The 28,000-nt window shown below is 65.8% G+C and overlaps 7 protein-coding genes across 9 annotated transcripts; 3 read left to right on the forward strand and 4 right to left on the reverse strand.

Moving 5' to 3' along the window:
• Positions 1–95: 95 nt before the first annotated feature.
• ATP5F1B (ATP synthase F1 subunit beta) lies at positions 96–3,084 on the reverse strand. The gene is made up of 10 exons (XM_082073551.1): positions 2,922–3,084; positions 2,425–2,607; positions 1,988–2,162; positions 1,762–1,883; positions 1,376–1,560; positions 1,137–1,295; positions 938–1,060; positions 642–854; positions 365–566; positions 96–289 (listed from the first exon to the last, which is right to left on the reverse strand). Exons 1-10 carry the CDS (start codon positions 3,061–3,063, stop codon positions 192–194), a joined length of 1,602 nt encoding a protein of 533 aa, XP_081929677.1. The 5' UTR covers positions 3,064–3,084; the 3' UTR covers positions 96–191.
• Positions 3,085–3,642: 558 nt separating this feature from the next.
• PTGES3 (prostaglandin E synthase 3) lies at positions 3,643–8,411 on the reverse strand (the record flags this gene model as incomplete). The annotated part of the gene is given in 9 exon segments (XM_082073430.1): positions 3,643–4,413; positions 4,697–4,721; positions 4,980–5,042; positions 5,288–5,377; positions 5,512–5,610; positions 5,700–5,769; positions 5,855–5,968; positions 8,198–8,345; positions 8,348–8,411. Coding segments are annotated over 9 exon segments (693 nt in total). The 3' UTR covers positions 3,643–4,393.
• Positions 8,412–9,080: 669 nt separating this feature from the next.
• On the reverse strand, positions 9,081–15,640 carry NACA (nascent polypeptide associated complex subunit alpha). Its single transcript, XM_082073537.1, has 8 exons — positions 15,554–15,640; positions 15,092–15,163; positions 10,502–10,587; positions 10,323–10,400; positions 9,832–9,978; positions 9,630–9,758; positions 9,278–9,400; positions 9,081–9,207 (listed from the first exon to the last, which is right to left on the reverse strand). The coding sequence occupies exons 2-8, from the start codon at positions 15,159–15,161 to the stop codon at positions 9,193–9,195; spliced, it is 648 nt and encodes a 215-aa protein (XP_081929663.1). The 5' UTR covers positions 15,162–15,163; positions 15,554–15,640; the 3' UTR covers positions 9,081–9,192.
• A 226-nt stretch (positions 15,641–15,866) lies between these two features.
• PRIM1 (DNA primase subunit 1) lies at positions 15,867–18,602 on the reverse strand. Its single transcript, XM_082073481.1, has 13 exons — positions 18,441–18,602; positions 18,167–18,324; positions 17,984–18,090; positions 17,836–17,909; positions 17,583–17,719; positions 17,458–17,516; positions 17,078–17,188; positions 16,903–16,993; positions 16,695–16,830; positions 16,541–16,610; positions 16,376–16,461; positions 16,167–16,265; positions 15,867–16,080 (listed from the first exon to the last, which is right to left on the reverse strand). The coding sequence occupies exons 1-13, from the start codon at positions 18,541–18,543 to the stop codon at positions 16,061–16,063; spliced, it is 1,251 nt and encodes a 416-aa protein (XP_081929607.1). The 5' UTR covers positions 18,544–18,602; the 3' UTR covers positions 15,867–16,060.
• A 37-nt stretch (positions 18,603–18,639) lies between these two features.
• On the forward strand, positions 18,640–20,780 carry LOC309450544 (retinol dehydrogenase 16-like). The gene is made up of 4 exons (XM_082073483.1): positions 18,640–19,406; positions 19,499–19,757; positions 19,989–20,152; positions 20,284–20,780. The coding sequence occupies exons 1-4, from the start codon at positions 19,091–19,093 to the stop codon at positions 20,502–20,504; spliced, it is 960 nt and encodes a 319-aa protein (XP_081929609.1). The 5' UTR covers positions 18,640–19,090; the 3' UTR covers positions 20,505–20,780.
• A 132-nt stretch (positions 20,781–20,912) lies between these two features.
• LOC309450543 (retinol dehydrogenase 16-like) lies at positions 20,913–22,703 on the forward strand. Its single transcript, XM_082073482.1, has 4 exons — positions 20,913–21,384; positions 21,476–21,734; positions 22,095–22,258; positions 22,336–22,703. Exons 1-4 carry the CDS (start codon positions 21,018–21,020, stop codon positions 22,554–22,556), a joined length of 1,011 nt encoding a protein of 336 aa, XP_081929608.1. The 5' UTR covers positions 20,913–21,017; the 3' UTR covers positions 22,557–22,703.
• Positions 22,704–25,059: 2,356 nt separating this feature from the next.
• On the forward strand, positions 25,060–28,000 carry ACKR5 (atypical chemokine receptor 5). 3 transcript variants are annotated; one of them, XM_082073569.1, is made up of 2 exons: positions 25,060–25,104; positions 25,721–28,000. In XM_082073569.1, exon 2 carries the CDS (start codon positions 25,729–25,731, stop codon positions 26,818–26,820), a length of 1,092 nt encoding a protein of 363 aa, XP_081929695.1. In that variant the 5' UTR covers positions 25,060–25,104; positions 25,721–25,728; the 3' UTR covers positions 26,821–28,000. The 3 variants fall into 3 exon arrangements, with proteins under 3 accessions (XP_081929695.1, XP_081929693.1, XP_081929694.1); XM_082073567.1 differs by having other exon boundaries at positions 25,063–25,174; positions 25,721–27,999; XM_082073568.1 differs by having other exon boundaries at positions 25,073–25,155.

A 28,000-nucleotide genomic window follows, 5' to 3' on the forward strand; every position in this document is an offset into this window, starting at 1 on the left:
CCACTGGGGGGGGCAAGGGGAGCCCCCAGCCCCCCCATTTCATTGGTTCCTGGATCCCACCCCCCTCAGATCCACGATGCAGCACAAAGGTCGAGGATGTTTTAACCGAAGTTTTATTGGAAATGTTAAATACTGGGGGGTCCAGCCCGACACGGAGCTGGGGGGGCCGGGGGGGCGCGCTGACCCCTCCCTCACGCGTGTTCTTCCGCCAGCTTCTCCGCCTTGGCCACGGCCTCCTCGATGGGCCCCACCATGTAGAACGCCTGTTCCGGGAGGTGGTCGTATTCACCTGCGGGGAGACACGGTGTCAGGTGCGCAACGGGGCCCCCCCGGCCCCCTCAGCCCCCCCCGGGGGCCACTGCACCTGCCAGGATCTGCTTGAAGCCTTTGATGGTCTCCTTGAGCGGCACCAACTTGCCCATGTGGCCGGTGAAGACCTCGGCCACCTGGAAGGGCTGCGACAAGAAGCGCTGGATCTTGCGCGCCCGCGCCACCGTCAGCTTGTCCTCCTCGGACAGCTCGTCCATGCCCAGGATGGCGATGATGTCCTGCAGGGACTTGTAGTCCTGGAGGGGGGGGAAACGGGGTGAGCGGCCGGCGCTGGGCTCCCCAGCACCCAAGGGTGCTGCCCCCCCCCTCACCTGCAGGATCTTCTGCACCCCACGAGCTACGTCGTAGTGCTCGGGGCCCACGATGTTGGGGTCCATGATGCGGGAGGTGGAGTCCAGCGGGTCCACGGCCGGGTAGATGCCGAGCTCGGCGATGGCGCGGGACAGCACGGTGGTGGCGTCCAGGTGAGCGAAGGTGGTGGCGGGCGCGGGGTCCGTCAGGTCATCGGCCGGCACGTAGATGGCCTGGGGGGGGGACACGGGAGGGGATGGTGGGACCGGGAGGGGACGCGGCGACCGTGGTGCAGTGTCTCCGGCGCTGCCCTCACCTGCACCGAGGTGATGGAGCCCTTGCGCGTGGTGGTGATGCGCTCCTGCATGGTGCCCATGTCGGTGGCCAGCGTGGGCTGGTAGCCCACGGCTGAGGGGATCCGGCCCAGCAGGGCTGACACCTGGGGGGAGCAGAGCCTGTTGGGGGCTGCGCGAGGCCCGGACACCGCCACACGCCCCCCCGGCCCCAGCACAGACCTCGGAGCCAGCCTGGGTGAAGCGGAAGATGTTGTCGATGAAGAGCAGCACGTCCTGACCCTCCTGGTCCCTGAAGTACTCGGCCACCGTCAGCCCCGTCAGGGCCACCCTGGCGCGGGCGCCCGGGGGCTCGTTCATCTGCCCGTAGACCAGGGCGACCTGCGGCGGGACCGCGGGGTTGGCGCCGCGCCGCTCGGCTGCCCGTGCCCCCCTGGACCCCCCCGGGAACCCGGCCCCACCTTGGACGTGGCGTCTTTCAGGTTGATGACCCCGGACTCGATCATCTCGTGGTACAAATCGTTGCCCTCGCGGGTTCGCTCCCCGACGCCGGCGAACACCGAGTAACCGCCGTGGGCTTTGGCCACGTTGTTGATCAGCTCCATGATCAGCACGGTCTTGCCGACGCCAGCACCGCCAAACAGACCTGGGGGAAGGGGAACCCGCTCAAGCACACGCTGGCCCGGTGGCCCCCGGCGTCTCCCTTCACCCCTTTCCTCCTCAGATCAATAAACGTGGCTTCAGCAAACTCAGAAGAACGAAAGTCAAACGGTTACTCATCAGCGAAGGAAACTGCTGCGGAGGGATCGGCGCTGGGTGCCCCCCTCCCCAGACACCCCCAACCTACCGATCTTGCCGCCCTTGGCGTAGGGAGCCAGCAGATCCACCACCTTGATCCCCGTCACCAGGATCTCCTGCTCAACGCTCATCTCCACGAATTCGGGGGCTTCGGCGTGAATGGCGGCGAACCTGCCCGCGGGAGGGGGAGAGGAGTCAACCCCCCGCCCGCGCCCGCGGCTCCAGGACCCGCATCCCGAGCTCAAACCCTGCGGGACGCTCAGGGTGTCGCTCACTGTTTGGTCTTGATGGGGCCCCTCTCGTCGATGGGCTCCCCGATGACGTTCATGATCCTGCCCAGCGTCTCGGGGCCGACGGGGATGCGGATGGGCGCCCCGGAGTCCAGAACCTTCTGTCCTCTCACCAGCCCCTCCGTGCCGTCCATGGCGATGGTTCGCACCGTGTTCTCCCCTGCGGAGCCCAAGGACGGTGTCACCGCGGCGCCCTCGGCTGACCCTGGGGACAGCTGCTGGTGCTTCCCCGGCCGTGCCAAGGGACTGGGAGGACAACCGAGAAAAGCAGCACCCAGGGACGCAAAACCCAAGCACAGAGCCCTCCGGGGGCTCTTCTCCTCCTCCTCAGATTGAAATCCGTGGCTTCAGCGAGCTCAGGAGAACGAAAGTCACCGAGATCCATCATCGCAGGAGGGTCCCCCCGCCCCGCGGACACTCACCCAGGTGCTGAGCGACCTCCAGCACCAGCCGCGTCTCCCGGCCCTGCACCTCCAGCGCGTTCAGGATGGGCGGCAGCCCCTCGTCGAACTGCACGTCGACCACGGCCCCGATAACGGCCACGATGCGGCCGGTACCGGCGCCGGCCTTGGCGGCGGGGGCGGCTTGGGCCGCATAGTCCCGGCCTGCGGGGAGACGGACGAGTCAAGGGCGGGCGGGAACGGGGCGGAATGGGGGGGCGAGCGGGGACCCCGGGATGCGCCCGGACCCCCGGGATGGGGCGGGAACGGGGAACGGGGGTGGAGCGGAGCCCCCCGGGATGTGCCGGGACCCCCCGGGATGACTCGGACCCCCCAAATCCCCTTCACCCCCCACCCCGCCCAGAGCCGCAGCGTCACCTCATCGGTGCCCCCGGGATCCCCGCCGCCGCTCCCCTCACGGGCCCCCCGCCCGCCCGCCGCGCAGGCCCCAAGGTGACCCCGGGCCGCCCCGCACTCACGAGCCCCGGCGGCGGCGGCCGGGCCGGCCCCGCGGCTGAGGAGCAGCGGCAGGAGGTCGCGGCCCGGCCCGGCCCCGCGGCGCAGCAGCGGCCGGACGGCGGCGGCGGCGGCGGCCGAGCAGCGACCCGCAAGCCCCAACATGGCGGCGCCGACTGAGCCCCGCGCCCCGCCCGCCGCACACGGCCCCCGGGAGGCGGGGCCGCGGGGCGCGTCACCGGCCGCCGCGCACGCCCATTGGGTGCCGCGTTACGCCGCGCCGCCGCATTCGTTTTGCCATTGGTCGAGGTTGCCTAGGCGCTCGCTTGGCACCTCCTAACGATTGGGCGGCAGGTCTATCCGTCAAGGAACACCGTGAAGTGATAGGGCGAGGCTGGAGTGAGGGGCGGGTCCTAGCTGAAGGGCGCAGGAAGTAGAGAAACACGTGTTCCATGCTTGTCCTTGGGGCGGGCGCGGTGACCGCGGGCGCAGGTCCCGGTGCCGCAATGCGGCCGGTTACCGGGACACGGCAGCGGCCCGAGGGGCACAACACGGGCCCGAGGGGCCCGCCGGGCGCCCGCCGCCGCGCAGCAACGTGCCGGGCCTGTCCCCCTTGGGCTACCGGCTCCTCCCAGGGTACCGGTTCCCCCAGTTCTACCAGCCCCTCCCGGTGCTCCCGGTCCCCCCGCCGAGAAGCCGCCCCCGGCGCAGGCAGAGGAAGAGACAGGCCCAGGCGGAAGGAGAGCCAGGGAGTCTTCAACAGTTTATTAGAAAGAATGCAGACATTAAAAAAATCCCCGCTGCTCTGAACAGAAACTGAGGTTTTTCAGCCCGGATCGCGGCCCCACCCACACAGTGCAAAGACGATTTGGTCTGAAATAACAGATTAACGAGCAACAACGCGCAGCCCCGGCCCCGCGGCGGGAGGTGAAGCTCTGGGGACGGGCAGGACCGGGGAGGCTCCGGCAGAACTGGGGAATAAACCACCAAATCACGAGAATTTAGTTTTCAATAAAAACTTGAGCGGAACAGACCTGAAGACACCGCGGAAGGAGCCAATGACTCGTTTCAGCCAGTTTTGTTCCCAGTAGTTAATTAATTTCAGGCCACGGGGCGGGGGGGGGGAAGAAAAACACAAAAATTCTCATTTACCCCATGGTGTAAAGTGAAGAATTCCGGGTGTAATTACATCTGCTACGAGGAAAAGAGGCTCCGTCAACTTTATTGCGACTGCTCTGGATCCACCGGCTACACCTCAATGGGGTTGTTTTTGTTTGGAAGGCTGAACGCGGTTCACGCGGAACGTTGTGGCCTCTGGCGGGCGCGGAGCCGCACGCCGGACACACCAACCCTCGGGGAAGCCATCGAAATGGGCTGAAAATGGGTTAAAGGATGCAGGATCTCCCGGGAGGGCTATCAACTCAGGAATTCTTATCTCAATTATGAAATGTTGTGATGAAGTTCTTTCCCCAAACCCTGAAGACAACGGTTGTTCTTACTCCAGATCTGGCATTTCTAGAGAGAAACAGAAGAGTGTTAGCGGGTGGGTTTTGTTGTTTTTTAAGGAAAAAAGCGACCGGAAGCCCCAGCACATCCCAAGGGGCTTTGGGGCAGCTCTGGGGCTCCCCCTGCACCCCGATACTCAAGCAGGGCCACCCCCAGAGGGGAAGATCCCACCGACATTTCAGAAGCGCTTGCACCAGGTTCTACCATCTCAGAGCGCTCCGGAATCAACTCAAGCCAGGATTTAGCAAGACCGAGCACACACAACATCTGCTGAACCCCAGCGCCAACTTACTCTCATCATCACTGTCCGGTGAGTCCTGCAAAGGAGAAACATTCACTGAGCAAACTGTGCCTGAAGATGCTTTTCCCTCCACCCCCCAGCACACGAGCTGCTGTTTTGAAGCGTGGGGCGCGTGTCAAAATCTCCCCGTTCCACGCGACGTGCTCGTTTCCAGCCCCGTAACGCCCGCGGCCGCGCTGCCCGGGTGAGGTTTGGTGCGTTTTAACGCGTTACCGGCGCCGAGAGACGCGGGTTTGATATCACACCAAGCAAGTTGATATCACACCAAACTTACATCATCTGCCCCGTCTACTTCTGGCAAATCTACGTCGTCGTCTCCGCCCATGTTGTTCATCATCTGTTGGGAGAGAATGGCGATGTTATGGGGTGAAGGCTGAGCTGGGGACAACCTAAAACCAGCTTACAACTGTTCCAACCAACAGCTGCCGGGTGAAATCACAATTAAAAACATTAATTAATTGTCTTGCAAAGCAACCAGCAGCTGCCACAGGACATTTAACATTTAACATGTTCATTGAACACCCGGAAAGCGGTCACGGGAAAGCGCCGGGACGCGAACCGCAGGTCCCCGTGCGCCTGTACCTCGGAAAAGCGGTCGAAGTTGGACATGTCTTCGTCTGAATCGTCCTCCCAGTCCTTCCAGTTGTTGAAGTCAACGCTGAGCCAGTTGAGCTGCGCGGGACACGGGTTAGTGAGGGGGGAGGGAAAGCGGCGCTACGCGTCCATACAACCCGCGTTGTGAGCAGAAGTGGCCCCGCGACATGTAAACGCGACCCAGATTCAAAGCGAATGAAGCACCAACGCACCTTCGCCCTCTCTTTCGTTAACCGCGGCCACGCCTGGCCCGACTCCCCTTTTCGTAAACAACACAAGATAGATCTGTCTGTTCTTTTATGCTTTGACTCCTGGAAAAGAGCAGAGGCCCGTTAGCGCGACCCCAAACCTCGGCGGGAACCGCTCAGATCAAACGGTATTTTCAGAAGAGGATACTCACATTTGGATCAATATTATTAAAAAGGTCAATTTCGTTTAAATGTTTAAAGTTATCGCTTCCTCCGAGACAACTGTTGAGACAAAAAGAAACAAGCCTTTAGCGTGAATCATCCTATAGAATGAACGTGCCTCGTTAACGGAACCCGCGGCCCTTACCTGAACGTGAGTTTGGATTTTTCAAAATTTACATTAACATCTTTACTGTCTTCGACGCAGAACTCCACAAAGACGTAGTCCCTCCGGTCGTACCACTTGGCGGAGGCGGGCTGCCTGTGGGCAGAACGGGACAAGCGTCAGAGCCACCGTGCGGCCCCATTTGCTGCCAAACCGTCACTTGTCCCCGTGTTTAACCCACCGGGTGACAACCCAACGCTTCCCCTCTTTTAGGAAACGCTGCTTGTTTAGGTAAAGTCCAACAACACAGTAAAAGATCTTATAGGATGTTTTCAGTTGGAAAGGACCTTTAAGGTCGTAAGTCCAACCGTTATGTTCGTACTATGGTATTTTTAATTATGGGACACGTTTCCTCGTCCGACAGGGAATGATTCGCGGTGAAAAGCAATGAAAGCACCGTTTGTTCCCTGCGCTGGGGACAAACCCCAACACGCCGTCACCCAACAGAGGTCGTGTCTCTGCTCAGGACGGCGCGGGGGCTCCCGAACCGCGTTAACGCTCCGTAATGGTTTTCAATGGAGACGTCTCCGGCAATCCCGGGGAGCTGCACGTGCTCCCGGGTCTCGTAGCCGCGGTTTGGCCGCGACCTCGGTGTCTCTGCCAAGATCGGGGGGTTTGAAGCACCGAGAGCCCGTTTGCAGCGCTTCAAAAGTCTCATTGAGCCGGCCTAGAGCCGCTGGAAACCTCACGTGCGTCTGAGCTGCGGAATCAAAGAGACCGCAGAAAATTTACTAGCCCAGAACCTGCGTTTCTACCACCGAACACGCCTCTTGTAATTAAAGCCGCGCTGGAGTTGCCTCTCTCGCTCTTTTTATCTGGTTTGCAAATCTCTGAACCTCCCGGAGGGAGGACGGAAATGTTCCTTAGGCCGGACTTACCGCTCCAACCGGTAGCGCGGCGCTGGAGCCGCCGAGCGCGGTTACGGATGCGCCGCAGCCGCTCGCGGAGGCTCCTCGGAGCCCCCCGAAAACCCCGTTTGCTCACCAGGTGCTGAGCGCCAGCGCCCAACGGTTCCTCCTTCCTGCCCAAACTCATCCCGGGGGACTCAGCCTCACGCCCTGTGCTCCGGTTACACAGCATCCCCGCGGGATTTACGTTTCCTTGAAGGAGATTAATTCAAACGCTATACGCACGTAACCACAGCGCAGCCCAGGGAACGGGTCGCCCGTATCCCACCTTCTCAAGGGTTTAACCTGTCGCATCTACGTTCGCTGCCACCCGTGGGTTTGGGACTTCTTAACCCGTCCCTTCAAGTCCTCGCATCCCGAGGACAGTTGTGACAACGGAGCGGGTTCCAGAAGCTTCGCAGCAGCAGTTTCGGGTGACACGTGCGCTCGGTGTCACCCCAGAGACGCCCGGCCCTGCCCACATGGGCACAGACGCAGCTTCTCACACCGAATGATGAACCTCAGCTCTCAAGAGGTTTCCAAACCTGTCCTGGAGCTTCGCCGCCACCAATCGCACCTACTGGGGACTCGGCTTTGTCTCCTGACACATCCTACAGCCTGAGGATGCTGCAAAAGTCACCTGCTGAACAAGATCTCCAGCCCTAAGAAATCTTATTAGTTTTCATTTCATTTATATACCCTGGAAAAGCTTTTTCTTTAAATAACTAGCGTCAGACTACAATTGTAAGCGGGATGCAGTAGCACTGTAGTTTCTAGGTGATGTGTTCTACAGGCATTAAATGAAAAACTCCCAACTTTGTGACATTCTTCTTGCTTTCAGTCACACTGAGATGAGGTAAAAGCCTCAGGGACAAACAGCAACCGGCCCCACTTTCCTCAGCACCTGCGGCAGCAACAAAAAGCCTCGGAAAGCACAACCACCTTCGCTCATGGAAGGGAGATACCTGGAGATGCGGCGGGTACCAGCGCAACCCCCGAACGGGCGGATTTCACCCCAAAAGCATCACCGTGAGACGCTCGGCCCCTCCTTCCCCCGCATCGCCGGGAACACACGCGGCTGCCCCGGGATCACCCCGAGCGCGGCTGCTCGGGGCCCCGCACCGGGGCTCTCCCGGGGCCGTTTCCCGGGGCGCCCCGCGGGCAGGCGGATCAACGCGCCGCGCACCGGGGACTCCCGGCGGCTTCACCCGCGGCCGTTGGTGCCGCTCAACGCCCGCGCTCCGGGCGGCACGGGCCGCCGGGCCCCGCTCGTCCCGCTCTCTCCATGGGAACGGGCGAACCCGCGCGGCCCCGCGGGAGGCGGCCCCGGGACAGGCCCCACGCCCGCTCCCTCAGGGCGCCTCCCAGCGCGGGCTCCGGGACAGCGTCCTCCCGCGGCCAGGCCGCGCCCCCCCCGCTGCCCATCCCCGGGGCTCACATGACGAACGGCGGCGGCTCCGGCTGGCGCTGCGGGTGCGGGGCGGTGCGGGCCGGGTCCGGCGGAGCGCGGCGGTACCGGGGGCAGGGCCGAGGCGGCGGCTGCTCGGGGCTCGGCGCGGCCTCGCTCCCACAATGCCCCGCGCGGCGGCGCCCAGCGCTGGTGACGCAGCAAAATACCCGCCGCGCCGCCTCCCGCCGCCGCCGCTGCGCATGCGCGCCCGCCGCGTGCGGCCCCTGGCGCGCGGGGCCGGCCGCCCCGCCCCGCCCGCGCCCCGCCCCTCCCGCGCGCGCGCCCGCTCCCTCCTCCCTTCTAGCAGCTTCTCGCCGCGCAGGCGCGTTGCGCTCCGGAGGGGGGGGGGGGCGGAGGTGGTTGCCGTGGCGACGGGGCAGCCGCAGCGCGGGCTGGTCGGCGAACGGGGCTCACCCGGGCCCGATCCCGACCCCGCGGGGCCTGTGCCCGGCGGAGCGCAACCCCCAGCCCGCCCCGCCGCCGTTAGACCGCCCGGTTTGGGTCACACACACCCCTGGCTGCGGGAGCACGTGCTGGCGGGCAGGTCCGGGGACGGCAGCTCCGGGCTCACAGGATCCCAGAGCGTCAGGGGTTGAAAGGACCTGGAAAGCTCATCCAGTGCAATCCCCCCATGGAGCAGGAACACCCAGATGAGGTTACACAGGAACCAGGCGGGTTGGAATGTCTGCACAGAAGGAGACTCCACAACCCCCTGGGCAGCCTGGGCCAGGCTCTGCCACCCTCACCACGAACAAGTTTCTTCTCCAGGACAGAAGGGACAGGACAGGACACTGGGGCTGAGATCTCCCCCCAGGAATGTTCCACCCCGGGGCTGGGAGGGCAGTGAAGCCGACACAGAGCAGAACGTGTGTCACCAACAATAAGCCACAACTTTTATTAATCGATAGAAATAGTACAAATTTTAAATTTAGTTGCATCTTACTCTTCTCTGAAACACCAAAAAAGGTTCCTCGCTCTGGCAGCTACATCGTCAACTCCTGCAGAGAGAAAGGCCGGTGAGAAGCCGGCGGCACCGACCCCGCGACGTCCCCCCGCGCGCGCACTCACCATTATCGCGTTTACGATGTCGTTACTGTTGTTCTTGAGCGCACGCACGGCCTTTGCTCGCGACACGTTCGCCTGCGACATCACCAGCTCGATGTCTTTCACCTCGACGCCGGTCTCGTCAACCTGAAGGAGACGGAGCAGCGGGATTCGCACCAGCCCTGCGCACGGTTCTGGCTCCGTGTCACGATTGGGACGCACAACCAGCCCTGGGGACGGTCCCGGGGACCAGAGGCCCCCGGGAAGGACATCACGGCAAAAACACAGACGAGGGAAGGGAACGCGGGGATCCGAACACAAAGTGCAGACGCTGTGCAAGACGCGCAGCCCCTCGGAGCGGGGAAGGCGCCCGTACCTCCTCTTCCTCGCTCTCCTCCTGCACGGTGGGGGTCTGTGTGTTTTCCTGGATGTTTGAAACGGCTTCTCCTTGCACTTTGAACTTCTCGGCAGCTGCCAGCTGGGCCTGCTGGGACAGGTCTTCGATCTGGAGGAGGGAAGAGGCGTGAGCGAGGCCGGCCCTGCGCGGAGCGGGACGCGGAGCCGCAGCGCCCGCTCACCTTCGCTTCGCCGAAGACGATGTAGGTGTCTGACGCCGGGCTCTTGTACACGTCTGGCTTTGTGATGACGAAGAGGATGTTCTTGGATTTGCGGATGGTGACTCTGGTTACTCCCGTCACCTGGCGAAGGCCCAGTTTAGACATTGCCTGAAAAACAGGAGAGAAACACGAGTTACCGAGACAGAGCGGCCGGCGAAAAGACGCATCCACACATCTGCTCTCCAGAGATCGGTGTGCTCGCGTTTTCCTGCTGCGGAGCCGCGCTCCCGAGAGGGAACACCCCACGCCAGGACTGCGAGACCCACAGCACAACCCTGGGCCCCTCCACACGAGGAGTTTTGCCCTGAACAGAGTGCAGAAAAGTCACAAAAACCTCCCTCGGCTCCAGAACGCCTGGTGGGGACCATACGCTGCAGCCCTGAGTGGGGTGCAGAGTGAAGACCCCAGAACTTGGGGACACGCAGTTTGATCCACCCGCCGCCCCACCTCACCTTCCGTGCTTTCTTTTCACTCCGGCTCTGTTTTGCTTTGCTAACGGGTTCTTCATCTATTTCGGCGGCTGCCGCGAGCTGCATGGAGAGAAAAGAAGGCATTATGAGAATCCCGTGGCGGCGGAGGATGACACCAGCACGGACCCTGCTCCGCCGCTGCCACGTGCCGCCCGCCCTACCTGTGCCTGCTGTGTCGTGGCCTGTGTGGAGTCTTGCTCTTCGAGCTCTGGTACAGATTCATCGCTGTCAGACTCTGTTCCGGACCCTAAAAACACACACCCGTCACTCTGCAGCTCGAGCGGGTCCAGGGGACGCAGTGAGATCAGCCCCATGCTGCCAGAGCCCTGCGGGTGCCTGGAGACGCGCTCCGGAATGACGGGTCACCGGGACACAGCGCCGGCCTGAACCGCGGCCAGGGACCCCCCAGCTCCCTGCGGTGAAGCTGCGGCCGCAGGAGCTCAGACACGGCACAGAAAATAAACCAAATTCCCCGGGTCCTTTCCGTGACTTCACCACGGGACAATCTGCAATTATCCTGAAAATCCCCATCAGGGAGCGGCCTCTGTGGCAGGTCCTGCCAGCTGCCGGAGCCGGGGTGGCTCAGAGCGCTGCCAGCTGCCGGAGCCGGGGTGGCTCAGAGCGCCGCCAGCTCCTGCAGCACCGCTGCCACCAGCTTGCCAACCATGGCATGGCTGTGTGCGACCACCGGGGAGCAAGCGGAGGAGAGTCGGAGGGTGGAAGGACCCCCACAATGCAGCCGTTACCTGGATTCGGTCCCGTTTCCTCCCCTGGACAGGGCCCTGCAGCCGCGCAGGAGCCCTTGGCACAGCTCTGCCGGTGTCGGTGCGCGCACAGGACGGGCCCGCTTGGGCGCCTGCGCTGCCCGCAGCTCCCATCCGCTGGCAGATGGACAGAGGGAGAACCACGACAGCAGACACACACCGGAGCCGCAGCGCCCGCGCCACAAACACACCGTGCTCCGTGCCAACAACAGGCGTTAGTGCCACCGGCTGCGCCAAGCCCGGTCCCAGGGCCACCTCCCTCCCCGTTCCCCGGCTCACCGGCGGCTCGGGGCAATCGGCTCGGTCCGGCACGGCTCAGCCCCGGGCACCGAGCGGCGCCGTGGGCGGGTTAGTATCCGGTGGGCAGGCAGTGACACTCCATGCACACAGCAAACCCCGGCGGCAAATACCCTTGTCGTTCCTCAGGATGGGCTTAGCCGGGGGAGCGGGGGCGCCCGGGGGGGCCACGGCCGCACGGGGAGACAGGTCCACCAGGATGGGCCGCACCGGCGGCTCGGCGGCGGGTGGCTCGGGGGGGATCAGAGGTGGCAGGTCCTCGTCCTCGGTGGCAGTGCTGACGGGGGCCGCAGCCTTCGCAGGGGGTTTGGAGGGGGGCGGGCGGGGGCCTGGCTTGCTCACCTTGCCAGGAGGGGGCTGCTTTTTGGTGGGGGCAGAGGCCTCTGCTTTTTGGGGAGCAGGGGCTGCATGATCAGCTGATGGCTTTGGGGGGGCACCAGGAACCCCTGGAGCTGCTGGGGGGGCAGCCGGGGCTGCAACGGCACTCTTGGGGGGCGCTTTGGGTGCAGGAGGCGCAGCTGGTGCTGCAGGGGCAGAGAGAGCAGCCGGAGCAGCGACGGGGCTGCCCTTTGCCGGCTTTTTGGGGGCTGTGGGGGCAGCTGGAGCTGCGGGAGCAGCCGGGGCAGCAACAGGGCTCTTGGGAGCTGCTTTGGCTGCGGCAGCCGGTGGAGCTTTCGTTGCTGGTGCAGCCGGAGCAGGAGGAGACAGCGGGGCAGCAACCGGGCTCACCGGAGGCGATTTGGCCGCAGGAGGGGTGGCTGGAGCTGCCGGTGCCGGGGTGACAGGCGGGGGGCTGGCAGGGGCTGCGGCCACAGCAGGCACAGGAGCTGCCGGGGGGGATCCGGGACTCGCTGGTTTTGCTTTGGCTGGAGCTGCTTTGGCTGGAGCAGCCACGGCTGCTGTGGCACTGGGAGCTGCTGGAGCGGCACTGGGAGCCGCTGGGGCGGCACTGGGAGCCGCTGGTGTCAGTGGCCCTGGGGGACAAGGGGCAGCTCCCGCAGGGGGTTTGGCTGGGGCAGGAGCTGCCACAGGTGCTGCTGGAGGGTCTGGGCTGCCGGGAGGTGTCCTGGCTGCAGAGGGAGGGACTGGGGGGACAGCAGCTGGGGCTGCCGGGGGACTGGTTTTGGTGACAGGAGCAACTGGGAGCTGTGGGGAGAGTGGAGCACCAGGGGCTGGGCCCGGCAGGGCAGCAGCGGGGCTCCCAGGGGACATCCCAGCCGGCGGCAGGGGGACAGGGGGTGACAGTGGGGCCGTGGGGACAGCTGGGATGACAGGCGGTGAGACGGCACCAGAAGGAGCGGGGGGCGGCAGGGGACAGGCCGGGGCTCGGGGCTCGGCCGGAGCAGCAGCCAGCGGGGCAGCCGCGGGGCTGCCGGGGGACAGCGGCACTGCCGGGGCGGCTGCTGCCGGTGCCGCAGCAGGACCGAGCGGGGCTGCCACAGGCAGAGGTGGGGAGCCCGGGCTCTGGGGACACACCGTGGCCATGGGGGCTGCTGGAGGGACAGGGGATGGGGGGAGAGGGATCGGGGCTACCCCAGGGGCACCTGCCACGGGGGGAGAACCGGGACTCACTAGGGGAGCTGCCGGCACTGCAGCAGGAGCAGCAGCCAGAGCCGGGGCTCCTGGAGACACTGGGGTAACCGGGACAGGCCCTGGAGACCCTGGGGCTGCAGCCGGGGACGGGGGAGCTGGAGGTGGGGGGACAGTAACTGGGACCTGCAGAGCTGGGGCGGGGAGTTGGGGGGGGACCGAAAACACGGGGGTCACCGCAGCCGGGACCACAGGGGGGGAAACGGGGGCCAGGCTGGGCGGCTCTGCAGGGAGAGCCGGGCCCGGAGCCGGGGAAGGAGCAGCCTGAGGAGCAGCTGGAGGAGAGAAAGAGAGTGAAGCCATGAGAGAGGGGACAGGAGACGGCACTGGCCTGGCACAGCTGTGGCACAGCCATGGCACAGCCCCGGCCAGCACGGCACAGCCATGGCTGGAGCTCTGGCGCTGCTCCAAGCCTGGGAAATCGCATCCCCACTGGTGGGAGCAGGTGGGTGACAACGAGCCCCCCAAGGCCAGGAAGGAAAGTCCAACGTGACACAGTGTCCCAGGAGTGCCCTGGCAGGGGACAGCCCCCCCCAGCCCCAGCAGGCAGGAGCCCCTTGGGGACAAGGACACCGAGGGACAACACTGAGTCCCTGCGCTCCCCCTGCAAGCTGTTAGGGTTAAGGTCACTGCAGCCCCCAGAACGGCAAACTCTGGTTAACAGGCACACGGTGTTAACGAGGGTTCCGCGTACCTGGCGCTGGAGCAGCGACTGGGGCTGCGGGAGGGGCTGGAGCTGAACGGGGAGAACAAGAGTTGATTAGGACGAGTCCCACGGCCCTGAGCACTCGCCAGCCGGTTCCCCCACGCGCCGCCTCCAGCCAGCACCGGGAGAGCTGGTTATTCCGAACGGCACCGGCACGATCAAAGGGGAAGAGGCTGTGACAGCCAGCGAAAGCAGCACCAGCCTGACCAGCGGAACCGGCACCACAGCCGGCTGGGAGAGCAGAACCAGCCCAGCCACGCGCCAACGCAACTGCGCACCCGCCCTCCGGCAGCTCTGGCCCCGCACGTCCCGGCACGTCCGCTGGTGGGACGGCGAAGGGAGAAACCATCGACAGCCGCAGAGCCCAAATCGGGCTGGTTCAGAGAGCCCGGCACGACAAGGGAGCACCAGACCTCCTAATGCCCCGTTTCCCCAACCTCTCCCCAAACGGGAGCAGATGGGCACCAGGCTGGCGCTGGGCAGCCGCTCCAGGAGCACCAGACATCAGTGACAGTGCAAACTGGCATGAGGACACTCGGCGTTCTGGGGAACACACCGGCCCCTCGAGCAGAAGCAACAACCGCGGCCATGAGCTGAGCTGGACCTGAGCCCCTGCAGCACCGGAGAGACGGACAGCGGCTGGACAGACACCGGCCATCACCGGAGCACCCGTTCCAGCTCCCCAACACCTGTGCTACGTGTGATATTTCCGGTTCACACCTCTCCGCTGACAGCCCCACACACAGGTGGCCAAGCCTGCAGAATCCCAGAGTGTCAGGGGTTGAAGGGACCTGGAAAGCTCATCCAGTGCAATCCCCCCATGGAGCAGGAACACCCAGACGAGGTTCCACAGGAACCAGGCGGGTTGGAATGTCTGCAGAGAAGGAGACTCCACAACCCCCTGGGCAGCCTGGGCCAGGCTCTGCCACCCTCACCACCAACAAGTTTCTGCTCAGATTTAAGCGGAACCTCCTGTGTTCCAGTTTGCACCCATTGCCCCTTGTCCTGTCACTGGTTGTCACCCAGAAGAGCCTGGCTCCATCCTCCTGACACTCCCCCTTTCCATCTTGATCCCCAGGAATGAGTCCCCCCTCAGTGTCCTCTTGTCCAGCTCCAGAGCCCCAGCTCCCTCAGCCTTTCCTCACACGGGAGATGCTCCACTCCCTCCAGCATCTTCATGGCTCTGCACCCGCCCCCGGTTCAGTGGGGAATGGACCCGGACCCAAACCCGGCCCCACACGCCCCCCGCCCCGCAGAGCCCCCCCCGTCACTCCCCGGGGCTCCCCCGCCCGCTCACGTCCCGCGGGATCCAGTCCCGGCTCCTGCAGCCACAACCCAGGGGGCTTTGCCGGGATCCCCCGAACGCGCCCCGGTGTCGCTCCCCCCGGGCTCACCTGTCTCAGCCTGCGGCTGCGGCAGCTCCTGCTCGGTGGCCGGGACGGTTTCTGTCGCTTCGCCGGGCATTGCTGGGGAGAGGGACAAGGCGACAGGCCCGGGCTCGCCGGGGCTCGGGACGGCCCGAGCGCGGCCACCGGGAGCCCGGAGACACCCAAATCCCCCGGCACCGCTCAGCCGCGGCCGGGCCCGGGCACCCCCGGCCCGGCGGACGCCGAGCGCCGCCCGGTCCCGGTGCCAACGGGGCTCCCCCGAACCGGCGCCCCGCCCGCCTCCCCCTCCCCGGAGCGGGCGGCCCCTTCCCGGTGCGCGGGGCCATCCCCGCCGCCCAGCCCTGCCCGGCGCGACCACGGCCCCAGCGGCGGCTTCTACCGAGCCGCCACGGCCCTCCCGCCCTCCCTGCCGGCCCCGCCGCGGCCCCGGGCGGGCGGATGGCGGCGGATGGCGGCGGCGGGACTCACCGTGCGGGGAGCAGGGCCCAAGATGGCGGCGGAAAGAGACCGAAGAGCTGGAAGCGCGACTTCCGGCACGAAGAGCACTTCCGGTGCAGCGGCAGCACCCGCCGCCCGCCCCGGGAACCGCGCTCGGGCGTTCCGGGCTGCGCTGGGACCCCCGGGGTGGGGTACGGGGGGGTGCGGGGGACAGGGACCCAAGGGGTGGGATACCGGGGACAGGGACCCCCGGGGTGGGGTACCGGGGGACAGGGACCCCCGGCTCTCCCGCGGGACCAGCTCCATCTCCCTCCCGCCTCGGCGCGTCCACAGGTGCAGGCGCTGGGGTGACAAAGACTTTTAATGGTTTTTGTGTAGAAAAGGAACAAAAGGCACAAAAATTGTGAAAGGCCCGCGGGGCCGGGCGGCCACCAGCCCTGGGGTCCCCGCTCACGGCACTGGGACCCCCCAGCCAGTGCAGGTGACAATAGCAGAGTCCTCAGTGTCCCCATGTCCAGGACGGGGGTCCCCGAGCCCTCAGAAGTCTCCTTGCAGGTCTGCAGAGAGGAGAAACGTGTCATTTTATAGACAAAGCGGTTTCTCAGAGCCGGGGTCCCCCCTCGGGGTCCCCCCTGCCCCTCACCGCTCCGCCGCAGCCGCTCGCCCCGCCGGGCGCGCTCCATCTCCTCCACGAACTGCTCCAGCAGCCGCACGTAGGGCGCCAGGCTGGTCTTCTTGTAGTCTGGGGGGATTCGGGGGTTGAGCAGGAGTAGGGCAGGGGGACCCCCCGCTCACCCCGGACCCCCCCGCTCACCCTGGACCCCCCCGCTCACCCCAGACCCCCCCGCTCACCCCGGACCCGGCGCTTGGGCTCCGTCTCGCCGCCGTCCTCCTGCTCCCCGGCATCGCCAGCCGCGTCCAGCTCGTGGCACAGGGAGCTGCGGGACGTGGCGGGACACGGTGGGACACGGCAGGGGCTGCCGGCCCCCCCGGGACCCCCCGAACCCGCTCACGTACCTGATGGTGGGGACGGCGAACGGGTCAAACTGGTCCAGCCTCTGCAGATCCAGCGGCACCGAAACGCGACCTGCGAGAGAGGGGACTCACGGCGGGGGGTGCCCGGCCACGGGGGTCCCCGGGGGGTGCGGGTCCCGCGGGCCCCCAGCCCCACCTGTTTTGGGGTGCACGCTGAAGGGGCTCTTGAGCAGGTGGCCCACGCCTTTGCTGACGTTGATGTCGAGGCGGGGGAAGCAGAACTGCAGCATGATCTCCCAGTCCGCATAGCACGGCGTGGCGCCCTTCCCGGCCTGCGCGGTGGGGACAGACGGGTCAGGGGGGGCCCATGGGAGCCCCCAACCCCACCCGGGGTGCCCACTCACCCGTGTCCGCTCCATATGGTCCTTCAGCAGCGCCCAGCGCTGCACCGAGTCCCGCTTCTTGGGGAACTCGCTCTGCAGCGGCTCCCGGTGCTGTGGCCACGGTCAAGGCTGATTGCGAACCCCACCGGTCCCGTCCCCCCGCTCCACACCCAGCAAACCCAAGGTTTGAAGGATATCATCCGGAACGAGCGCCAGCACCTTGTCCCAGCTCTCCGGGCTGCCCAGGATGTCCTGGCCCACCAGCGCATATGCCTTGAAGTATTTCTCCACCACGCCGACCGAGCGCCTGCGGAACGGCGGGGAAAGGGTCAACCATGGGTTGTGACAAGGGACGTTTAGGTTGGATATATGGAAAACATTCTGCGCAGAAAGGGCTGTCGGGCATCGAACAGGCTGCCCAGGGCAACGCTGGAGTCACCATCCCTGGGGGGGTTTAAAAGCGCATGGACAAGGTTCTTGGGGACGCGGTTTAGCGCTAAAGTTGGGTTATCGGTGATCCTGAGGGTGTCACCCAACCAAAATGATTCTACCCCACAAGCGGGGGTCCCCACGCACCTGATGAACGGGTGGATGGGCTCGCACAGGTTCACCTTCTTCACCGTCTCCGCTCCGCCCTGGGGACACAGCGGCGCTCAGGGCGGGGGGGGCGGGCAGGGGGTCCCCGGCGCCCCCGCACCCACCTTCACCAGGCTCAGGTACTCCACGGTGGCCGCCCGCAGCGCCGGGGACCACTTCCGCACCGCGTCGTCGCACACCCAGCAGTGGACGCCCCTCCGGCCCGAGTACACCCACAGCCGGTGCCGCACACCCAGATCCTCTGCGGGGGAACAGCCGGTGTCAGGGTGAGATGTGGAGCCCCCCAGCGCCACAACCCCCCCGGTTCGCAGTCAGGGTGTTGCTGTGGGGTCAGGATGGCACCCCCAAGCCCCTCACCCACGAGCGCGCGGTCGATGACGCGCACGGCGATGGTCATCAGGGTCCAGCACTTGGCGCAGATGTCGGCGGAGCTGCGGGCAGAGTGGGGGGGTCAGGCTGCCCCGCGCCCCCTTTGTCCCACCCCGCGTTCCTTCCAGCCACCCACCTGCAGCACGTCCGCACGTCGTCGTAGTCCGTCATGTCGATGTCAAACACCAGCTCCTTCTCCTGCGGCTGGAAGGCGCCCAGGTGCACCGTGTTGTGCTGGTTGGGCTGCGGGACGGGATGGGACGGGACGGGCTCAGCGGGGACCCCGGTGGCCGCGTCCCCCGGGGGGGTCGGGACTCACCCGGTGGGAATAGACGGCCCCGATGTCGATCTTGTAGGGGTTGATGCGCTGCAGCTCCCGCTCCAGCTCCTGCGGGCTGCCGAACGACTGGAACCGCAGGTAAACATCGTCCCGCAGCGTAAAGGAGAATTCCCGCAGCTGGAAATAGTTCTTGACGGCTGCGGGGAGCGGGGGGGCGGGCTGAGAGCAGGGACACCCCTCCCCGCACCGGCCCCCCGTTCCCCGATCCCCGCGGTGTCCCGGGAGCCGCTCCCGGGGTCCCCGCCCCGCTCACCGCCGCCGTAGCTGAGCCAGCGGCCGTAGGCGCCGTGCGGGAAGAGCCGCCGGTAAAAGACCGGGAGCAGCTCGGGCAGCGCCGCCGGTTCGAACGGCGCCATGGCGGGAAACGGCGGCGGGAAGCGGCGGGACCGGCCCGGGGGCCGCCGGGAGCTGTAGTCCGGCCCCGGGGAGGGGCGGTCCCGGGGCACCGCGGGGTTCCGGACACACCGCGGGGCACAAAGCGCCGGGGGAACGGGGGATCGGAGCGGGGGGTGTGCGGGGGCTCCCGGATTGCGGGGTCCGAGCGGTGCCCGATGGTCCCGGGGTCCGCGGGAGCGGCCGTGCGCTGCCCCGCTCCGGGATAACGATCCCCCGGCGGCCCCGCGGCTGCGACCGGACCCGAAACGACGCGGTTGGAGCCGGAGCGGCGCCCCGGGGCGGAGCTGCAGCCCCAGGACCGCACACCCGCACCGGGACAGCACCCGGGGGGCACAAACAGACGGGGCGGAGCCACCGGGAGCTCGGTGGTGCCGGCGGCCCCTACGGCCCCGCGGTCTTTGCACCGGAGCCACTGATGACCCCGCGCTAATTAATCATTAGCGGGGGCCACACGGGCAAGACCAAGGCCAGGCCGGAGCCGCTCGGCCGCCAGCGCCGGTACCGAGGATGTGGCTGTACGTGGCGGCGGCGCTGACCGGGCTGTTCCTGCTGCGGCGCTGGCACCGGGAGCGGCAGACGGTGCCGGGGCTGTCGGAGAAGTTCGTGCTGATCACGGGCTGCGACAGCGGCTTCGGCAAGGCGCTGGCGCGGGCGCTGGACGCGCGGGGGCTGCGGGTGCTGGCCGCCTGCCTGGGCGAGCGCGGCGCCGCCGAGCTGCGGGCGGCCGCCTCGCCGCGCCTGCAGACCGTCCTGCTGGACGTCACCTCCAGCCAGAGCGTGGCCGCCGCCGCCGCCTGGGTCCGGGAGCGCGTGGGGGAGCGAGGTAGGACGGGGCGCTCGTCCCCATCGTCACCTGCGCTGCCGCTCCTGCGCCGCCCCACGGGCGGCTCTGGGTCACCCCGTCCCCTCCGCCAGGTCTCTGGGGGCTGGTGAACAACGCGGGCATCGCCGTCCCCAGCGCCCCCAATGAGTGGCTGAGCAAGGCCGACTTTGCCAAGGTGCTGGACGTCAACCTGCTGGGGCTCATCGAGGTGACGCTGAGCCTCCTGCCGCTGGTGCGGCGGGCGCGGGGCCGCGTGGTCAACGTGGCCAGCGTGATGGGCCGGCTCGCTGCCTTCGGCGGGGGCTACTGCGTCTCCAAGTTTGGCGTGGAGGCCTTTTCCGACAGCCTCCGGTAAGTCCGGTGTAGCAGACGCAGCCCCGGTTTCCCTGCCTCAGGGGTTTCCTGGGGAAAGGGATGGCGAAGCCTCGGCAGAAGTCTCGTTTGGTTCCCTTGGCCAATAACTTCCCGGAGAGGCTGTGGCCACCCGGCTGCCCTGGCACAGCGTCCCCCTCGGACCTTGCCCGGGGCAATGGCTCCGCGGTCCCCAGCTTGGCCCTGCTTATGGGGCTCCATCCCTTCCAGGCTCGAGATGCGTGACTTCGGGGTGAAGGTCAGTGTGATCGAGCCCGGCTTCTTCAGGACACAGATCATCAGCACGAATATCCTGGAGAACAGTTTAATTTCTGCTTGGGAGAGACTCCCGGAAGAAATCAAAGCAGCTTATGGGGAGAAATACATGAAGGAGCGTAAGTACCTCAACCAAAGGGTAAGCGGTGCCGTTTCCTGACCTGGGGCATGTTCCCGGCGTGTCCCACCGCCCCGTCACCCCCCGATGCTCCGAGCCCGGCAGCGTGAGCGCCGCGTCGTGTCCCCGCAGGCCTGGTGCTGCTGCGGGAGGCGCAGAGGAGCTGCAGCCGCGACCTGCGCGCGGTGACGAGCTGCATGGAGCACGCGCTGACCAGCCGCTGCCCGCGCAGCCGCTACGCGGCCGGCTGGGACGCCAAGCTGTTCTTCATCCCGCTCAGCTACCTGCCGTCCGCGCTCACCGACGTCGTGCTCACCAGGTCCCAGCCCAAACCCGCCTCCGGAGCCGCGTAGGCGGGATCCGGCGTCACCCGCACCTGGGGTCATGCCTGTAGGTTCCTCAGTTTGTAACTCGATGTAGGGCTGATAACCCGCGGTGCTTTGCTGCTGAATAAAGATACTCCGGCCGCCGGCCCGGCGCAGTTTGGTGTTCATCCTCAGCACCCTGCCCCTCTGAAGGAACCGGCGCCGGTGGCACCGCGGCAGCTCGCGGGGTGTCCGGCTGTTCCCCGTTCCAGCCCCCGCTGGGCTGTGAGAGCCGCGCTGGTCCGAGCCCACGCTCCGGGAGTTGCCACACGCCATAAAACCAGAGCCGTGCAAACCGAGGCGGGTTTCCCTGCAGCAATGGGGCTGGGCAGCCCCCGGCTGTGCCAGGAGAGGCCGGGGATTGCAACGGGGACATGAAACCTTCTCCAGGTGCTGCTGCAATCCCACCTCTCCCCCAGTGCCTCCCAGAGCCATCCCAGTAACCGGCTCTCCCACCAGTGACCAAGCTGGGGCTGGTCCTCTGTGCTGCTCGCTATATATATGGCACAGACACAACCGCGGGTTGCACAGAGGCCAGTGCCGGCACCGAGGATGTGGCTGTACGTGGCGGCGGCGCTGGCCGGGCTGTTCCTGCTGCAGCGCTGGCACCGGGAGCGGCAGACGGTGCCGGGGCTGTCGGAGAAGTTTGTGCTGATCACGGGCTGCGACAGCGGCTTCGGGAAGGCGCTGGCGCGGGCGCTGGACGCGCGGGGGCTGCGGGTGCTGGCCGCCTGCCTGGGCGAGCGCGGCGCCGCCGAGCTGCGGGCGGCCGCCTCGCCGCGCCTGCAGACCGTCCTGCTGGACGTCACCTCCAGCCAGAGCGTGGCCGCCGCCGCCGCCTGGGTCCGGGAGCGCGTGGGGGAGCGAGGTAGGACGGGGCGCTCGTCCCCATCGTCACCTGCGCCGCCGCTCCTGCGCCGCCCCACGGGCGGCTCTGGGTCACCCCGTCCCCTCCACAGGTCTCTGGGGGCTGGTGAACAACGCGGGCATCGCCGTCCCCAGCGCCCCCAATGAGTGGCTGAGCAAGGCCGACTTTGCCAAGGTGCTGGACGTCAACCTGCTGGGGCTCATCGAGGTGACGCTGAGCCTCCTGCCGCTGGTGCGGCGGGCGCGGGGCCGCGTGGTCAACATGGCCAGCGTGATGGGCCGGCTCGCTGCCTTCGGCGGGGGCTACTGCGTCTCCAAGTTCGGCGTGGAGGCCTTTTCCGACAGCCTGAGGTACGGCAGCGGCGGTCGCCTGGTGCTGCCCCGTGCCGGAGCTGGTCCGGCAGCCCGGTCTGCGTCGGCGGATGTGCCGCCGGCTCTGCCCCACTTTCCCCACGCAGGGTTTTGTGCTGCACCCACTCTCCTCTTTCCCTCTAGAGCCAGGGAAGGGGGCTTGTGAAATAGCAACATTGCTGCCCACGGGTTGGGAAAGCGCTGGAGCAGCCGTTGTGCAACCAGTGGACGGGTTTTGAGAACCCCTGAGCAAGGACAGGGCTCCCCTGATGCCCCCCGGGGACGATGGGCTAACGGGGGGGGTTTACAGGCTGGGGACGGCGGCTCCGTCACTGGGGCTGACCTTCCATCCCCACCCAGGCGCGAGATGCGTCCCTTCGGGGTGCAAGTCTCCATCATCGAACCCGGCGGCTTCCGGACGGCGATGACGGACCCCGCGGCGGTGCTGACCGGCTACCAGCGCCTCTGGGAGCGGCTCCCAGCGGAGACCCAGGCCGCCTACGGCCACCGCTACCTGGAGACCTGTGAGTCCCTCCCCGCGTGGCCCCGGTGCCGCCGGCTCCGCCGGCGTGGCCGCGGTGACCCCGCTCTGTCCCCCCAGACGCCAGGAGCACCGTCCTGCTGCACCGCCTGAGCAGCCCCCGCCTGTCCCGCGTCACCGGCGCCGTGGCACACGCGCTGCTGTCCCGCCGGCCCCGCAGCCGCTACGCCGTGGGCTGGGACGCGCGGCTGCTGCTGCTGCCGCTCAGCTACGGCCCGGCCTGGCTCGCCGATGCCGCCATCGGCCTCTTGCTGCGCCTCCCGGCCGCGGGGACGCCCTGAGGACGGCCAGCACGCCGGGGATGGGGACACGGCGCCCACGGGCCCAATAAAGCTGGTACAAACAAAGGGCTGCTCGTGGTGACTCCGCCGTGGCAACTTGCTCTGCCAGGGCGGCTCCTTGTGCCAGGAGCTTGTGCCGGTGCTGCAGCTGTTTCCACAGCCCACAAAGCTTCACCCGGCTTAGCAAACCGGCCCCAGCGGCCCCCGCACGCGATGCTCCCGACCTCAGCAGCCCCCGCACAAACCCCAACGGCAAAAAGCCGCAACATCCGCGGTGCTCACCAGCCAAGATTTCGGCGTGAGGATTTACCCAGGGGTTACAGAGAAAGAGAACAGGATCCCCACCGCCCAGCCCATGGGCGGCAGAGCTGCCTTGTGGAATCCCCATCCGCAAATCCGACCCCCGTCCCCAAATCTGACCCCCGTCTCTGACCCCCATCCCCGAATCCGATCCCCGTCCCTGAATCCGACCCCCATCCCCAAATACGACCTCTGTCCCCGAATCCAACCCCTGTCCCTGAATCCGACCCCCATCCCCAAATCTGACCCCCGTCCCCAAATCTGACCCCCATCCTCGAATCCGACCCCTGTCCCCGAATCCGACCCCCATCCCCAAATCCAACCCCCATCCCCAAATCCGACCCCCGTCCCCGAATCCGACCCCCATCCCCGAATCCGACCCCTGTCCCCGAATCTGACCCCCATCCCCAAATCCAACCCCCATCCCCAAATCCGACCCCCGTCCCCGAATCCGACCCCCATCCCCGAATCCGACCCCTGTCCCCGAATCCGACCCCCATCCCCAAATCTGACCCCCATCCCCGAATCCAACCCCCGTCCCCAGATCCAACCCCCATCCCCAAATCCAACCCCCATCCCCAAATCCGACCCCCATCCCCGAATCCGACCCCCATCCCCAAATCCCACCCAAGGCCCAGGACAAAGCTGCCGGTTCCTGTTTGCGCCGCGAGGCCGCGGTGCTGCCGGGGCCGGTACCTGCGCGGGGCTGTTGTTGTGGGACCCGACTTATCAGTGCCCTCGTGCTTCCCCGCGCCGGCCGTGCCTTCCTTCCGAGCCGATTGTTGATCGCAGAGTCTTGTCTGCGCTCGAAAAGGAGATTTCCTGCAATTGTTTCGCAGGACTTGCAGCCCCATGCAAAATTTTCTGCCTGTCAGCCCCCTCCCCAGCGCTGGGCGAGGTCTGGGCCCCCTCCCTTCCCCGCCGGGCAATCACCGCGCCGGGATTAATTGCTGCGCAGGCAAAGGTGTTTCCAGCACAGCTCAGGGTGACGGGAGCGCTGAGCTGCAGAGATGGTCCCTCTCCAGCCCTTTTTACCCCAATACGCTGAGCTCACTGCAGCATCAGGGTCAATGTCATGTTCACCCCAACACCTCAGCACCCCCACAGACGGGGGGACCCGGCGCAGCCGCGTCCATCCCAGACGTGTTTTCCCTCCTGCCCACGGTCACAGCAGGATCTGGGCAGGATCCAGCGCCGAGCTGGGTCACAGAATCACAGGATCACGCAATGTCAGGGGGTGGAAGGGACCTGGAAAGCTCATCCAGTGCAATCCCCCCATGGAGCAGGAACACCCAGCTGAGGTTCCACAGGAACCAGGCGGGTTGGAATGTCTGCAGAGAAGGAGACTCCACAACCCCCTGGGCAGCCTGGGCCAGGCTCTGCCACCCTCACCACCAACAAGTTTCTGCTCAGATTTAAGCGGAACCTCCTGTGTTCCAGTTTGCACCCATTGCCCCTTGTCCTGTCACTGGTTGTCACCCAGAAGAGCCTGGCTCCATCCTCCTGACACTCCCCCTTTCCATCTTGATCCCCAGGAATGAGTCCCCCCTCAGTCTCCTCTTGTCCAGCTCCAGAGCCCCAGCTCCCTCAGCCTTTCCTCACACGGGAGATGCTCCACTCCCTCCAGCATCTTGGTGGCTGCGCTGGACTCTCTCCAGCAGTTCCCTGTCCTGCTGGAACTGAGGGGCCACAGCTGGACACAAGATTCCAGGTGTGGTCTCCCCAGGGCAGAGCAGAGGGGCAGGAGAACCTCTCTGACCTACTGACCACCCCCTTCTAACCCACCCCAGGTCCCATTGGCTTCCTGGCCACAAGGGCCCAGTGCTGGCTCATGGTCACCCTGCTGTCCCCAGGACCCCCAGCTCCCTTTTCACCGCTCCAACAGCTCATTCCCAACTTACACTGGAACCTGGGGTTGTTCCTGCCCAGATTCAAGACTCTACACTTGCCCTTGTTATATTTTCACCCCTGTGGGGGTGACAGGACCGGCCCGGGGGGTCCCGCTCCATCCCCGAGCACCCGCAGCTCCGGCACCGACACCTGCCCGGGGCCTCCACCGAACGGGAGCTGAGTCCCGGGCTGGGAACCCGGTGACATGTCACGGCGGGGCTGGCGCAGGATGTGGGGCCACCACGGTCATTTCCTGCCGGGAAGCGGCCACCAAGCCCCCCCCGAGCCCCGTGGCTCCCAGAGGCGTCCGAGCCGCCCAACCGAGAGGATCCCGAGCAGCCGCTTCGCTCCACCGCCGGTGAGTCACCCGCGCCCTCCCCACCGCGTCCGTCTGTCCGCGCTCCCCCAGGTAGCGCTGGGGACCCACAGTGAGTGCGGGAGCTCAAGGAGCCCGGGGGCTGCTCTGCTGTCCCCACGGTTTCGGGAGCGGGCGGGGGCAGCCGTTTGCTGCGGGGTCATTCCCCCCGCGCACGGTGGGTTGTCCGAGCCCGTCCGGCGGCACCGGGCTGGACGAGTCCACGAACGCGGTTGTGCCGCCATCAGAGCTCTCGCTCCTGGGGCAATAAAAGGATGTTAAGGTCAACCGCATTTCCCTTAAGTTTATAGTTTTGTCACCTGCCTGCAAGTCCCAAAGGGCTCCCAGCGACGCGGCTGCGAGACGGGCAGAGCGAAAGGGACGGGGGGTCGTGCTGAGCCGAGCAGACACGCTCACCGGGGTGTTTAACCATCCGGGCACCTGTGTAGGTGGCACAGCTGGGGTTGCGTCCCCTCCGCTGGTCCCCGGTGCCGCCTGTCCCTGGTCCCAGGCCACGCTGAGGGACACGGGGACACGGGCAGCTCATGGTTGTGTTGCGTTTTGCCTGGGACGGGAGGTTGTGGTCTGATACGGCTCAACGCTCTCCCCGTCCTCACAGCTGCCAGGATGGCCGAGGTGACCACGGCCCCCGCCGAGACGCGCGCCGTCCCGAGCGAGTACGGCGACTACCACAACTGGTCCGAGCTGTTCCACCTCCTCAACCACACCTACACCTTCTGCGAGTTCAGCCTGGATGAGAACGTCAAGCGGGTGGTCCTCTTCATCCTTTACCTGGTCATCTTCGTGGTGGGCTTGGTGGAGAACCTCCTCGTCATCTGGGTCAACTGGCAGATGCGGGGCAACAAGAGCTTGGTCAACCTCTACATCCTCAACATGGCGGTGGCCGACCTGGGGGTGCTGCTCTCGCTGCCCATCTGGATGCTGGAGGTGATGCTGGATTACACCTGGCTCTGGGGCAGCTTCCTCTGCCGCTTCACCCACTACTTCTACTTCGCCAACATGTACGCCAGCATCTTCTTCCTCACCTGCCTCAGCGTGGATCGCTACGTGTCCCTGACCAGCTCCTCCCTGTTCTGGCGCCGGCACCAGCACCGCGCGCGCCGCGTGGTCTGCGCCTGCAGCTGGGTGCTGGCGGCGGCCATCCCCTTCCTGGAGGTCGCCCACATGCAGCTGATCAACACTGGGGAGCCCATCTGCATCTTCATGGCCCCCTTCGAGACCTACGACGAGTGGGCGCTGGCGGTCAGCTTGGCCACCACCACCATCGGGTTCCTCATCCCCTTCCCCATCATCACCGTCTTCAACGTGCTGACGGCGCGGTTCATCCGGCGCAGCAAGCCGGAGAGCGGGAAGCACTGCCTGCTCATCTACGCCTACATCGCGGTCTTCCTCGTCAGCTGGCTGCCCTTCCACATCATGCTGACGCTCCTCACCCTCGACGGCAACCACATCGTCCTCCACTGCGCCTTCGCCAACTTCCTCTACTTCTTCTACGACATCATCGACTGCTTCACGCTGCTGCACTGCGTGCTCAACCCCGTCCTCTACAACTTCCTCAGCAAGAACTTCCGCACCAAGCTCGTCTCCGCCGTGGTCAAGTACATCCCCAAGGACCAAGGCAGCGCCAAGGGCGCCGGGAGCTCGTCCTCCAGCACGCAGCACTCCATAGTCATCACCAAGGACAACAACGCTAATTAAGAGCGGTCGGACTCTCCTGCTCATCGCCGGGGGGCAGCGGGGTCATTGTTCCTAGTGATGAGCTTTTGGACAACATCTTGGCCGGTGGTGGAACGAGGGGGCGCGGGAGCCGCGGACATCGCGCCTCCGATGTGCCGACTCGTTCGGCTACAGAAAGGACACGAGAAAGAGGTATTTCTTGTTCTCCAAAAGAGACGCTTGGGGTAACGAAGCGCGTTACGCCTGCTCGGAACCTGAACACAAATCTGGCCCCCGGGACCGGACCTGGGCCGGCACACGCGGTCCTGTCCCGTCACTTCTCCGCAGCCCCAACTGTCACTCCCAGCCGAGCCGGTGAATCCCATGAGCAGGAGAGGAAATTCACCCCTTTGGACGCAAACAGCCCAAAGCCCAATTCCTGATCGCACAGAAATGACGGCGACGCGGCCCCGAGCTGTAACGAGGGGGGGATCTGCAACGAGTCCAGATCTGAAACTATTCGCCAACTGTAAATTAGCGATGCTTAAAACCTCGTTGGACTGGGCGCAGCTGCTTCCCAGTGGGGTTCCCAGTTTGTGGTTTGAGGCAGGAGACACGTCCCACTACACCCGGTGTCCTTTAGAGCTTCGGGCTGCGGGAGGAACTGGAGCATCCTCGCTGTCCGGATCCCGCTCGGCGGGTCGAGCCCCGGGCAGGGGAAGGGGAAACAGCGACAGGCGCTGGAAGGGAGTCCATAAATCTACCAAAGAGCCTTGAGCTGCCCGAGAAAACACTTTTCCAGAAAAGTGAAGCATAAGCAGATCTGGGGACAGGATGCCGGGGGGGGCAGGATGTCCCGGCTGCGGGAGAAGCCGCCATCGGGGGTCAATGTGGTTGTCACGGGACAGGAACGGCTCTGCAGGGGTGGGCAAATCTCAACGCTTCAGGGCTCCTTGAGCACGTGGACGTTCCTTCCCGCGCCGGTAGAACGAGCCCAACCTGCCTCTTACACAAAACAACCCCAAACCATTTGGGGGCCTGATCCTCAACCCCGCTCGCGATGGGACGCGGGAGATAAACGGGCGATATAACCGGGGCAGCACCATACGCAAGTTCGAGTTACTTAAATATGTAAAAACGTGGTATTTTACCTATTAAATAATGATTTTAAGCTCTTCTCGTGCATTGCAGCTTTGTTTGCAGGCTTCAGATGAACCCTCAT

The sequence above is a fragment of the Streptopelia decaocto genome, assembly GCF_964273445.1.
Source record: "Streptopelia decaocto genome assembly, chromosome: 27".
Lineage (NCBI taxonomy): Eukaryota > Metazoa > Chordata > Aves > Columbiformes > Columbidae > Streptopelia > Streptopelia decaocto.